This window comes from Panthera tigris, chromosome B1, assembly GCF_018350195.1.
Source record: "Panthera tigris isolate Pti1 chromosome B1, P.tigris_Pti1_mat1.1, whole genome shotgun sequence".
NCBI classification, from domain to species: domain Eukaryota; kingdom Metazoa; phylum Chordata; class Mammalia; order Carnivora; family Felidae; genus Panthera; species Panthera tigris.
The window spans coordinates 112,734,104-112,748,652 of NC_056663.1; the positions used below are offsets into that span (position 1 = coordinate 112,734,104).

The window sequence follows — 14,549 nt, forward strand, 5'->3', positions numbered from 1 at the left end:
AGTGGCCATTGTAACAGAGATGGAGGCTAGCGATGAGGCCAAATATCACGGGCCCACTAAGATTTATTTAGCTGCTCCCATCAACAAATGTCCAATCTGACAGCAACAGAGACCAATGCTGAGTCCATAAGATGGCACAGTTCATCAAGGTCTCCAACTAGCCACTTGGTGGTAAACTGACTCAGTTGGTCCCTTCAATCTTTAAAGGGCCAGTGGTACATTGTCACAGGAGTAGACATATATTCCAGGTTGAGGATGTGCCTTTCCTGCCTACAGGGCCTCAGCTGAGATAATCCAAAGAATTTCAGAGTATTTAATCTTCCAACAAAGGATTCCATGTAACATCCTGTCAGACGATGGGACCCACCTGACAGCAAAGGAAATGTGAGAGTGGGTCAGTGACCATGCAATTCACTGGCCACATCATCTACTGCACCGCTTGGAAGCTGGCAGCCTTATGGAGCATTGGAGCAGCCTGCTGAACGCAGGACTGAGGTGATATTTAAAGGCAATACTCCTAGAACTGGATGCCATCCTCCAGGAAGTAGTATATGCATTGAATCAAAGACCTTCATCTAGCATTGTATCCCCAATAGAAGATGGTGGTCTGGGAGCCAAGGAATGGAAGAAGAAATGACCACACTTACTGTCACTCCCAATAACCAACTGGGGGCTTTGTGCTTCCTGTCTCCACAGGTGTAGACTCTGTAGGGTTAGGGGTCTTGTTCCCCAAAGGAAGCATACTTTTGCCAAGAGGCACAGCAAGAATCCAATGAATTACTAGCTAAGTCTTCTTTCTGGTGCACATTGGGCTTCTTGTGTCTAGGGACAAGACACAAGAAGTCACTATGTTGGCAGAGGTAACTGTCTGGTATACAACGAGGGAAGGGAGGAATATGTATGGAACCACATGAGCTACTTGGGTGCCTCTTATGACAGTAAAAGGATAGAAACAGCAACTATGGTCTGAGAAGGAGATGGCAACCAGGGGCCCAGAGCACTCCAGGAAGTTTGTGAGTCATGACATTAGGTAAACAACGGAGGCTGGCAGAGGTAGAAGCTCAGAGTGAAGGGAATCTAGAAAGGATAGGAAAGAGACAGAAGGTGAAGTATCATCAACTGCAGCCTCAAGATCAGGGCCAGGCTGTAGCTTTTCTGACCACCTCCCTCTTCTAAATTTTCCTTCAGGATGAAAGGCCTACTATGATTTTGAAGAAGCTACTCTTGGAGCATATATGGTAACTAAGGGTGCAAAATGGTGGACTCTGAAAGACAGGGAGATGAGTTTTCTAGATACCACTTCATAGAAGGTTTTGCTGCCTAGCTGCAAAGAGTGTGATCAGCAGACACTTCTGATGACAACTAAATGTCAGATCCTTCAGGGTCTGCCTCACAGAGAACTGCCTCACCTAAAGGGATGGCTTTCCTGGACAGCCCACACCAGATGACTGAGCAAGGCAGGGTTTAATGGTCTAGCCATTTCCACCTGACCCAGAGACAGTGCCACAATCACTCCAGAGCTCTCCATGAGTTGACCAAGGCTTTGTTAAACCTGCATTGCAGTCCGACTTTTCTCTCTGCTCACTCCTGTTTCTCCTCTCTTCCTTTCACAGGAGCTAATTACTAATAAGCATCTTTGTACCTCAACCTCTGTCTCATGTCTGGTTCAGGAGAACCCTAACGTTTATTTCACAAATAGAAATGAATCCTGCACTATAGTTGGTGCTGGGGCAAGAATACTTGTTTTTAAAAGTTTTCTATGCTCAGAGAATATAATTTGATCATAGCATAACTAGTGCATGGCAAAGGAACTGTTTTGTTGAGGATTTTTAATGTATTCATCATAGCTTTCAATGTGATATACTTTTACTTCTCTCCTAGTCTTCAACCTTAAGGGAAAACACTAATTTTATTTTACCAAAAACATAAGAAATTTTCTTCCAATGTAGTTTCTGTCTTCCCTCTAAAACAGAATTGAGGCATTGTCTAGTAACAAGGTGGGGAAATCAGTTTCCTCAACAGGAAACATAGTTTCTATTGGTCACCTCCCTCAGCTGTTTACTGAGAAGAATTTTTTTGATTTCAGTTACGGTAAAGCTCTTTGGATTTTAGCCAAATTCTCTGAGTTCAAAAGTACAAAGCTCTCTAGGAGGCTTGCTCTTTTTAAATATTTTTTCAGAGGTTAAAAATTAAATTTCAAAAGACTATCCAGGGTAGAGAAGAGACCCTGAAAGCCTCCAGCATGAAGCTTGCTCATGTTACTTTGTTATTTTTGTGCTTCTACAAAAGTTTTTGCAAGGTAAGTAACTCAATATTTATTAGATAAGCTATTTTAAGTAGATATTTTAAGTATTATAAAGATGTAAGAAAAATCTTAGAGATATTATTGACTTACAGATTACATAGTTCAGATACCAACTGTGCAGTATATAGTCAGTAACAAAGATTTTATGTTAATATCTTGATGAAAGAGCTTTAAGAAATTGCTTTCTTCATGTGCTCTTATCTGTGCATAGAAATTGAACTGAATGAGAACTTTACTAATATAGATCTGTTATTTACAGTAATCATATTAAATCAATAAATATTTACCAAACTCCTTCCACATGTAAGGTATAGTTCTGGGCAAATAGCATGTCTGGTCTCTTCCTTCAATAGCCCTTTGGTACAGTTGTAGAAAGATGGTTTAAAAATGACAATGAGGAAATAATAAGCAAGATTTAAATAACACTTGAGAAGAAACTGTTTCAAGACATTTAATTGCCATAAGTGTTACAAATGTCATGTGCCAAGGGACTTTAATGAGAGGGAAAATCCTTTCCTGCTAAGAAGTCAGGAAGGGTTTATGGACCAAGTGGGATATGAGCTGGATTCATAATTCTGGATTAGATTTGATCAGTGAAGAGAAAGAGAGTGATTTCCACCCTTTTCACCTGGAAAAAGCAGCAAGTGCTAGGCTAGCAGGATAGCCAAGCACTAGTCTCCTCCAGATGAATAAATCCATTTGATTAGAGTGGAGACTTTGTAGGGAACTTGGGCAGTTAAAATTGATATGACAGACTGTAGCCAGGTTAGAAGGTCATCTATTAAGGTTAGATACGTTTAAGATATTTTAGACAATTAACTGATGATTGCCTACTTTAGTGATCAAAGCATTTTGGAACAGGATTGATTTACAAAAATTGTTTTGTCTTAATACCAGCTTAGAGAAGCAGATATTTAAGGAAAACTACCTAAGACCAGCCTTACATACTTTAGGTTTCTTGTAACTTCTAAAATATGTATGAAATGTTTGTAATAGAGAACAACTGGAAATTAAGTGTTCATTGATAAGAAATTGATTAAATGAATGCGCATCTATAAATGAACTATCATGTAGCCATTAAAATGATGCATTTTATATTTATTGAAAAAAAGCCCTTACTGAAATCTTATTTTTGTTACAGAAGAAAATATATACACATATATGTATCTGTGTGTATGTGTACACACACATACAAATAAACGCATGTAGCTGCTGAAATACATTGCAGTTTAAAAGTTTCTGGAGGGTATATATCAAATAGATAACAGTTGGTATTTCCAAGTAATGAGATTACTGGTGATTTTTATTTTCTGTCATACATTTATCATGAATTTTAAGAATTCATTAATTCTGTTTTATTCATTATTCATTTTTTAAAATACCAAGTAAATGTGTTACTTTAGAATAAAGAAAAATATATATATATATTTTCAATATATGAAATTTATTGTCAAATTGGTTTCCATACAACACCCAGTGCTCATCCCAAAAGGTGCCCTCCTCAATACCCATCCCCCACCCTCCCCTCCCTCCCACCCCCCATCAACCCTCAGTTTGTTCTCAGTTTTTAAGAGTCTCTTATGCTTTGGCTCTCTCCCACTCTAACCTCTTTTTTTTTTTTTTTTTTCCTTCCCCTTCCCCATGGGTTTCTGTTAAGTTTCTCAGGATCCACATAAGAGTGAAAACATATGGTATCTGTCTTTCTCTGTATGGCTTATTTCACTTAGCATCACACTCTCCAGTTCCATCCACGTTGCTACAAAGGGCCATATTTTGTTCTTTCTCATTGCGATGTAGTACTCCATTGTGTATATAAACCACAATTTCTTTATCCATTCATCAGTTGATGGACATTTAGGCTCTTTCCATAATTTGGCTATTGTTGAGAGTGCTGCTATAAACATTGGGGTACAAGTGCCCCTATGCATCAGTACTCCTGTATCCCTTGGGTAAATTCCTAGCAGTGCTATTGCTGGGTCACAGGGTAGGTCTATTTTTAATTTTCTGAGGAACCTCCACACTGTTTTCCAGAGTGGCTGCACCAGTTTGCATTCCCACCAACAGTGCAAGAGGGTTCCCGTTTCTCCACATCCTCTCCAGCATCCATAGTCTCCTGATTTGTTCATTTTGGCCACTCTGACTGGCGTGAGGTGATATCTGAGTGTGGTTTTGATTTGTATTTCCCTGATGAGGAGTGATGTTGAGCATCTTTTCATGTGCCTGTTGGCCATCCGGATGTCTTCTTTAGAGAAGTGTCTATTCATGTTTTCTGCCCATTTCTTCACTGGGTTATTTGTTTTTTGGGTGTGGAGTTTGGTGAGCTCTTTATAGATTTTGGATACTAGCCCTTTGTCCGATATGTCATTTGCAAATATCTTTTCCCATTCCGTTGGTTGCCTTTTAGTTTTGTTGGTTGTTTCCTTTGCTGTGCAGAAGCTTTTAATCTTCATAAGGTCCCAGTAATTCATTTTTGCTTTTAATTCCCTTGCCTTTGGGGATGTGTCGAGTAAGAGATTGCTACGGCTGAGGTCAGAGAGGTCTTTTCCTGCTTTCTCCTCTAGGGTTTTGATGGTTTCCTGTCTCACATTCAGGTCCTTTATCCATTTTGAGTTTATTTTTGTGAATGATGTGAGAAAGTGGTCTAGTTTCAACCTTCTGCATGTTGCTGGTCAGTTCTCCCAGCAGCATTTGTTAAACAGACTGTATTTTTTCCATTGGATGTTCTCTCCGGTTTTGTCAAAGATTAGTTGGCCATACATTTGTGGGTCTAGTTCTGGGGTTTCTATTCTATTCCATTGGTCTATGTGTCTGTTTTCGTGCCAATACCATGCTGTCTTGATGATTACAGCTTTGTAGTAGAGGCTAAAGTCTGGGATTGTAATGCCTCCTGCTTTGGTCTTCTTCTTCAAAATTACTTTGGCTAATCGGGGCCTTTTGTGTTTCCATATGAATTTTAGAATTGCTTGTTCTAGTTTCGAGAAGAATGCTGGTGCAATTTTGATTGGGATTGCATTGAATGTGTAGATAGCTTTGGGTAGTATTGACATTTTGACAATATTTATTCTTCCAATCCATGAGCAGGGAATGTCTTTCCATTTCTTTATATCTTCTTCAATTACCTTCATAAGCTTTCTATAGTTTTCAGCATACAGATCTTTTACATCTTTGGTTAGATTTATTCCTAGGTATTTTATGCTTTTTGGTGCAATTGTGAATGGGATCAGTTTCTTTATTTGTCTTTCTGTTGCTTCATTGTTAGTGTATAAGAATGCAACTGATTTCTGTACATTGATTTTGTATCCTGCAACTTTGCTGAATTCATGTATCAGTTCTAGAAGAAAAATATATTTTTGAGAAAATATTTCGGCCACATTTTTGATTCCAGGAACAAAAACAATAAAAAAGAAAACAAAATAGTATTTTTCACTTACAGAAAGGGAAAGAGCTTCTTTTACTGAATAATCATCCAATAATAAAGTTTCCTTCTTTCCTTTAAAAAACAGCATTTTGAGAGGAATTGTCATATTTGTGAAAATTTCAGAACTTCTTAAAATATTAGTTTATGAAAGATAATGGAATGCTAAGAGATAACCATTTTTAAATGGAAGTTACCATAGAAACAACATAAATGTGTTGAAAGAAGTTTTAAAATGTACATCTGGGAGAAAGAAATTTTTGTTATTTTAAAAACTGGGACCAGATTTCTTTCCAAGGAATAAAAAGCCCCACTCCCTTTTATATCAAAACCCTGTACAGGGATTTTTTTTTCTTCCAAATTTTTATTTAAATTCAAGTTAACATATAATGTAGTATTGGTTTCAGGAGTGGAATTTAGTGATTCATCATTTACACTTACATCCAGTGCTCATCGCAACAAGTGCCCTCCTTGATGCCCATCACCCATTCATCCCATTCCCCCCACCCACCTTCTTCTAGTAACCGTCAGTTTGTTCTCTATAGTTAAGAGTCTCTTATGGTTTTACTCCCTCTCTGTTTTTATCTTACTTTTTCTTCCCTTCCCCTATGTTCATCTGTTTTGTTTCTTAAATTCCACATATGAGTAAAATCATATGGCATTTGCCTTTTTCTGACTGACTTATTTTACTTAGCATAATATACTCTAGTTCCATCCCTGTCATTGCAAATGGTAACATTTCATTCTTTTTGATGGCTGAGTAATATATATATATATATATTCCTATGTTGATATATACATCTATCTATATAGATCTTCTATATCCATTCTATATCCACATCTTCTATATCCATTCATCAGTCAATGGACATTTGGGCTCTTTCCATAATTTGGCTATGATTGGTAGTGCTACTATAAACATTAGGGTGCATGTGCCCATTTGAATCAATGTTTTTGTATCCTTTGGATAAATACCCAGTAGTGCAATTGTTGGGTCGTAGGATAGTTCTACTTTTAACTTTTTGAGGAAGCTGCATACTGTTTTCCAGAGTGTAAAACAGTTTGCATTCCCATCAACAGTGTAAGAGGGTTCCCCTTTCTCTACATCCTCACCAACATCTGTTGTTTCCTGAGTTGTTAATTTTATCCCTTCTGACAGGTGTGAGATGGTAGGTATCTCATTGTAGTTTTGATTTGTATTTCCCTGATGATGAGTGATGTCGAGCATTTTTTCATGTGTCTGTTAGTCATCTGTATGTCTTCTTTGGTGTCAACCAAGAATTCTATATTGAACAAAACTATCCTTTAAAAATAAAGGGGAAATTAAGATATTTTCAGATAAACAAAAGCTGATGGAATTAATTTCTACTATACAAGAAAATCACTACAAGAAAAAGCATCCTTCAGGCTGAACAAAAATACAGTAGACAATAACTTGGAGTCATATAAAGAAATAAAGAACTTCAATAAAGATAACTATATAGGTAAATACAAAAGCAAGTGTAATTTTATTTTTGATTTGTAAGTCTTCTTTTTACTTTACATTATTTAAAAGAAGAATATATAAAAATAATTATAAATCTATGTTAACGAGCATACAATGCATAAAGATGTAATGTGTGACCATAACAACATAAAGAGAGGATGGAACTGTATAAGAGCAGAGTTTTTATATGCCCTTGAAGCTAAGTTGGTATCAATTCAAACTAGATTGCTATATATTTAAGATGTTAAGTATAATCTCCATGGCAACCACAAAAAAAAAAGGTTAAAAAGATACAGAAAAGGAAATGATAAGAAAACCAAAACAATTCACTACAGAAAAATCAGCTAAACTCAAAAGAAGTCAGTAATGGAAGAAATAAAGAACAACAAAGGTAGAATACATAGAGAAGAAAATCACAAAAATGGCAGAAGTGAGGCCTTCCTTAATTTAAATGTAAGTGTGTTAAATTCTCCGATGAAAGGCAGAGATTGGCAGAATTTATTTTTTAGAAAACTAACCATGATCCCACTATATGCTGTCTGCAAGAGACTCACTTTATATCCAAAGACATAAATAGATTGTAAGTGAAAGGGTGGAAAGCTATGTTAATGCAAAGAGTAACCAAAAGAGAACTAGAAGCGACCACACTAATATCAGAAAAAAATTGACCTTAATTTTGTTTTGTTACAAGAGACAAAGAAGAACATTTAGATTGATAAAAGAGTTCAGTTAAAATATTTAATAATTGTAAACATAAACATACCAAACAGTAGAGCCCAAAATATATGAGACAATGACATAATTCAAGGGAAAAAGAGAATTCTATAATAATAATTGGAGACTTCTATATCCCACTTTCCATAATGGATAGAAAATCTAGACAAGATTAATAAGAAAATAGAGGATTTTAACAGCACTATAAATCATCCTGACCTAAGAACCACACATATAGAGCACCACACCCACCAAAAGCAGAATACACATTTTTCTCAAGTGTACATAAAACATTCTCCAGAATAGAACCATATGTTAGGCCACAGAACATATCTCAATAAATTCAAAAATATTGAAATCATAAGAAATTGTTCCTCTAAAAATAATGGAATAAAGCTAGAAATCAGTAACGGAAGGAAAACTGGAAAATCCACAAATAGGTGGAAATAAAGTAATATACTCTTAAACAACCAGTAGTCAAAGAAATCACAAATTAGAAAATACTTGTAGATAAACAAACACAGAAATACAACATACCAAAACATATGAGAAGTGGCAAATGCAATCTCGCAGTAAGTACCTACATTAAAAAAGAACAAAGATCCATAATCAAACACCTAACCTTACACCTTAAAGAACCAGAAGAAGAGTAATCTAAAACCACAGCTAGGAGAAGGAAAGAAATAGTACAGATTAGAATGGAGAGTTTTTATCATGAACAGATACTGAATTTTGTCAAATGCTTTGTATTTCTATAGTGTCAGTTTTTACTTCTCTCTCATCTGATTTTATTTATTTCTGTCTTCTATTTTTCTTGATAAGTCTGGCTAAAGGTTTATCAATTTTGTTTCACAAAGAACCGACTCTTGGTTTTATTGATTTTGTTTTTGTTTTTTTTAGTCTCTATTTCATTTATTTCTGCTCTGACCTTTATTATTTCCTTCCTTCCACTAACTTTGGGCTTTGTTCCTTTTCTGGTTCCTTTAGGTATAGGGTTAGATTGTTTATTTGAGATTTTTCTTATTTCCTGAGGTAGGTCTGTATTGCTATAAATTTTCCTCTTAGAATGACTTTTGTTGCATCCCAAATATTTTGGGCCATTATGTTTTCATGTTCATTTGTCTCCATGTATTTTTTTATTTCCTATTTGATTTCTTCATTGACCCATTGGTTATTTAGTAGTATGTTGTTTAGCCTCTAAAAAAAAAAAAAAAAAGAATATAGATAGAAAAAATAAAGTATAGTAAGATAATAGAATTAATAGATCTTTGAAAAGATCAGCTAAATTGACAAACCTTAGCTAGACTGACGGAAAAAAGGAAGATTCAAATAAAATCAGAAAGTGGGGACATTACTGCTGACCTTACAGAAATCAAAAGAATGATGAGAGTACTATGAACAATCATATGCCAACAAAGTAGATAACCTAAATGAGTGTACAGATTCCTAGAAACACACACATTACCAAAACTGACTCAAGAAAAAATAGTAAATCTGAACAGACATATAACAAGAGATTGAATCAGTAATTTTTAAAAAATCTCATCAAAGAAAGGTCCAGTATCAGATGGTTTCACTGATAAATTCTACTAAACATTTATAGAAGAATTAACTAACTTGACAATAAATTATTTTTAAAAAATAATAAAAATGCTAATACAATTATTGGAATCAATTATAAAAAATAAATAATAAAACTTGGTGGCTTAAAAAAAATAAAGAAGTAACACTAATTCATCTCAAACTCTAACCCCAAAAGAGAAAAGGAGTGAATACTTACTAATTAATTCTGAGTCCAACATTACCCTGGTAACAAACTCAAAGATACCACAAAAAAGGTACAAAGAAGAGAAAAAAGCTGCTTTCTTCACTGACCTCTCCCTCATATCAAATATGCCCAGAGATTGCCAGTATTCTTCGTTCATTTGTGTAGATCCAGATTTCCATCCAGCATAATTTTCCTTCTGCTTAAAGGACTTTTTTTTTAACTTTTCTTATAAGGTGGGTATGCTAGTGATTAATTCTTTCAGCTTTTGTGTCTGAAGAGGTTGTTATTTGCCTTAAAATTTTTAACGATATTTTTGCTAGGTATAGAATTATGTCAGTAGAGTACACCTCTCTCAGGGATCACTACCCTTCTTTGCCTGATGTTCAGTATCTTGAAAATCATTGCTTTCTATATTGTGTCCATTTCCTGATTGCTTTAGGCAGAAAGGTCAATCTGGTCCCTATTATTTAATCTTGACTGGAAACAGAATTCCCATTTAATTTAATTTTAATTAATTTTAATTTACATAGCCACATTTGGCTAGTGACTCCTATATTAGATAGCATAGTTTGCAATTGCCAGGATTACTGAGATTGAGTTTTTAAATCACAAATGTTAACTTCAAATATGCATATTTTTTAAAATGTATCCTTTAATAGACCTTGTATTATAAAGTGTAAGTTAAATCAGTCAACTCTCAGTTCAGCTCTGATAGAGGCAGTCTCATATATGTTATACATTAGAATTGTTCAAGCTCATTTCAGGTACAGTTCCTGTCTCCAAACTCTGTGTTACCACATTTTTTTGAATGTAAATAGATTCAAAATAAACAGTGTTGTAACAATGAATTGTAAGGATGAAGAAACAAAAGTTGAGTTTTCAGTTTTGTCATTCTAATTGCCATTTGGAATTTGTGTGTGTGTGTTTTGTTTTTCCAGAAAGAGAGAGAGGTGGGTGAGAGGCAGAGGGAGGGAGAGAATCCCAAGCATGCTCCACACTCAGCACAGAGCCCAACATAGGGCTCGATCCCATGACCAACTGAGTCATCCAGGTGCCCCTGGAACTTTTGTTTTTAAAGCATAAAATAGTGGGGCACCTGTGTGGCTCAGTTTGTTGAGTGTCCAATTCTTGATTTCAGCTCAGGACATGAACTCACAGTTCATGGGTTCAAGCTCTGTGTGGGGCTCAGCACTGAGAGCATGGAGCCTGCTTGGGATTCTCTCCTCTCTCCCCCTCCTCTGCTCTTCCTCTCTCTCAAAATAAATAAAGAAACATTTTTTAATAATATAAAGTGTAAAGTAGTAAACTGGTGCAGACTGAAAGGTGAAATATTTTTGTTTGCCAAGTGCAAACAATAGTACAAAAAGACATATTTTACCAAATTTGAATAATATCTTTAAAGTTTATTTCTTCTGAAACAGAGACAGAGAGAGAGCAGAGGAGGGACAGAGAGTGAGCGAGAGAATCTCAAGCAGGCTCTGCACTGCCAGCACAGAGCTGGAAGCGGGGCTCAAACTTACCAACTGTGAGATCATGACCTGAGCCAAAATCAAGAGTTGGACACTTAATGGACTGACCCACCTAGGAGCCCTGAATAATATCTTTGAAATGAAATTTATTCTGGGGCTCCTGGGTGGCTCAGTCAATTGAGCATCTGACTCTAGATTTCAGCTCATGTCATGATCCCCGGGTCATGGGTTCAAGCCCTGTGTCAGGCTCTGTAGTAAACATGGAGCCTATTAAAAAATAAATACATAAATAAAATTTTTTAAAAATAAAATGAAGGGTGTTTGGTGGCTCAGGCAGATAGACGTCTGACTTTGGCTCAGGTCATCATCTTGTGGTCTGTGAGTTCGAGCCCTGCATCAGGCTTTGTGCTGACAGCTCAGAGCCTGGAGCCTGCTTCAGATTCTGTCTCTCCCTCTCTCTCTGACCCTCCCTGCTTGAGTGTGTGTGTGCGTGTGCACACTCTCTTTTTCTGTCTCTCAGAAATAATAAATGAATAAGCTTTAAAAATAAATAAAATGAAATTCATTCTTATTCTCGATGTATTTAACCGCTATTAAATGGCAGTATTATTTATTACTATTACAGGTATAGGTATAACTTTTTCCTTTTTCATTAAATAAACATACTCAAAAATATTTATTTTTTTCCTTTACTTTGCAGTATTTTTTACTCTTATTTTTTTGTAAGCATGGTTTTATGTATGAATTTCAATGAAAGAAAATGTTTACTGTTTACATTTTTCTGCATAATTTATTGTTCATTTTTTCATGATTTTCACTGGAAATAATTTTATTGTGTAGGGGGTAGTGTTTAAAAAGTATCTGTTCTATGTGTCAAATGTACTAGGCTTGCCATTTTTCAATAGACAAACAATTTTTTGCAACTCCTATTCCAGACAAAGTGCTGGTTTCTTTAACATATAGAGTTCCTATAGAAAAACAAACAAGAAAAAAACCCAGTATACATCAGCAAAATATATGGTTAGTGCAAGAAGAAAGAAATAAAAACCTCTCAAGTTTGAGCATATTGAAAGATGTTCAGTCTCACTGAGGGAAAAAATGCAAATAAAACTGTACTCTGATAACATTTTTCTGTACCAAATTGGCAAAGATAAAAGTTTAGTAAGGTATATGTATGTAATCAAGATTATGGATAATAGACACTGTCATATATTAATGGTGGGAATGCAAATGACAACCTGTATAGAGAGAAATTAGGCAATACCTTCCAAAATTAAGACTGCTGAGGCACCTGGGTGGCTCAGCCAGTTAGGCTTCTGACTTTGGCTCAGGTCATGATCTCTCAGTTTGTGAGTCTGAGCCCTGCATCAGGCCAGCTCTGTGCTGACAGCTCAGAGCCTGGAGCCTGCTTTGGATTCTGAGTCTCCCTCTCTCTCTGTCCCTCCCCCACTCATTAGCGCGCGCGCTCTCTCTCTCTCTCTCTCTCTGTCTCTCAAAAATAAATAAACATTAAAAAAATTAAAACATTAAAAAGACTTTTTTTAATTGATTCAGCAATTTCACTCCCAGGTAACTATTGACAGATATACTTAGTATATGTGGGAAATAATGTGTATCATATAAAGATTATTACCACATTGGTTATAATAACAAAGCATTAGAAACCATCTGTATTCCCTTCCAGGGGCTACTTACAAGGCCACTGGTTACAAATTACATTGGTATTAGGGGACAGAGTTAGAAAGTAAAATATGGGCTCATGTGTGGAAAGATTCACAAAGAACTTTTTTAAGTTTATTTTGAGAGATACAGAAATAGCATGAATGGGGAGGGGCAGAGAGAGAGAAGGAGAGAGAGAATCCCAGGTAGGCTCTGCACTGTCAGCACAGAGCCAAATGGGGGGGGGGGGGGCTTGAACTCAGGAAATCCCAAGATCATGACCGGAGCAAAAACCGAGAGTTGGACGATTAACCAACTGAGCCACCCAGGTGCCCCACGAAGAGCTATTAAATGAATGACTCTGAGGTGGGCCTGGGTAGGTTGAATGGATAAGGGAAAAAAGGAAACATACGTTTTACAGGCACTCTTTCGAACCTTTTTGTAATATTCATTTGTGCTTCCTATTTTTAAAAAATTAATTAAAAATGAAAACAACAGGAGACTCAGCGGACTGCAGAGAGCTGAGCAGACACTACCTCTCCGCTAAAAGTGATGTGGCCCCGGCGTCATCGCGGGGCGGGTAACCTGGCGAGGGCGGGCGGGACAGCCCCAGAGAGCGGAGAGGAGGCCGGGGTTTCCCCGAAGACCTGGCCCTGAGGATCCCTCACCGCGAGGAAGGACTATTGCTATGGAAACCAGAGCGTGGGGTGGCCTGGGATTGTGGCTCCCAGATGGTGGTGGCCAGTCTTCTCTCTCCCCGAGACCCTCGCCCGCTTCAGGCAAGGTTGCTTCCTGAACGAACCTGCTCTCTCGCCCACGAGAGGAAGTTTCCCATGGCACAGCCTAGCAGAAAGATGCAGCCTTTGTGCTTCACTGGCCGCTGAGCCGTTGGCCTGATGACAGCACCCCGCGTACCTTTCCGGTTCGGTTCCGGCAGCCATCGGTCAGCGGCCTCTCACAGATCACCAGCAGCCTATACATCAGCAATGGGGTGGCTGCCAACAACAAGCTCATGGTCTCCAGCAACCGGATCACCACGGTCATCAACGTCCCGGTAGAAGTGGTGAACACTTTGTATGAGGACATCCGGTATGTACAGGTGCCGGTGGCTGACACACCCATCTCACGTCTCTGTGGACTTCTTTGACCCCACTGCTGACCACATCCACAGTGTGGCGATGAAGCAGGGCCGCACGCTGCTGCACTGCACTGCTGGCGTGAGCCACTCAGCTGCCCTCTGCCTTGCCTACCTCATGAAGTACCATGCCATGTCCCTGCTGGACACCCACACGGGACCAAGTCATGCCGGCCCATCATCCGGCCCAACAATGGCTTTTGGGAGCAGCTCATCCACTATGAGTTCCAGCTGTTTGGCAAGAACTCCGTGCACATGTTCAGCTCCCCTATGGGAGTGATCCCTGACATCTAGGAGAAGGGGGTCCGTTTGATGATTCCACTTTGAGCCATCTCACCAGCCTCTGTGCCCAGATCAAAGGTGCAGATCTGCTGTTGACCAAGATCTGAACTTAAACATTCTACTGTTGTTACAGAAAAAACAGATGATGCCTTTTATAAGGAGCAGGAAAAAAAAGGAAAGGTGCTGTAGCTTTTAACCTTATTATCCATATCTTCAAAGATTAAGTTCACTAACTGTAGGATGGTGCAGGTAAGTTTCCTACCCTGTGAGTGACAGGTCATGGCTGCTGGCCAGATGGGAGAGAGAGGCAAGTGCC

The 14,549-nt window shown here is 37.7% G+C and overlaps 1 protein-coding gene and 1 pseudogene across 6 annotated transcripts in view; both read left to right on the forward strand.

Annotated features, from left to right (window-relative positions):
- Positions 1 to 14,549, forward strand: part of CFI (complement factor I) — an 87,209-nt gene that overhangs the window by 29,696 nt on the left and 42,964 nt on the right. For 3 of the 6 annotated variants that reach the window (XM_042984039.1, XM_042984038.1, XM_042984042.1), the window contains exons 3-4: positions 277 to 495; positions 1,189 to 2,299. The exons of 2 other annotated variants lie outside the window; for them this stretch is intronic. In XM_042984039.1, coding sequence (XP_042839973.1) covers positions 2,243 to 2,299 — 57 coding nt within the window. In that variant the 5' untranslated portion in view covers positions 277 to 495; positions 1,189 to 2,242. The remainder of the gene's footprint in view (positions 1 to 276; positions 496 to 1,188; positions 2,300 to 14,549) is intronic. One more of the 6 variants, XM_007098263.3, reaches the window with a different exon arrangement.
- LOC102962623 lies at positions 13,302 to 14,278 on the forward strand (annotated as a pseudogene).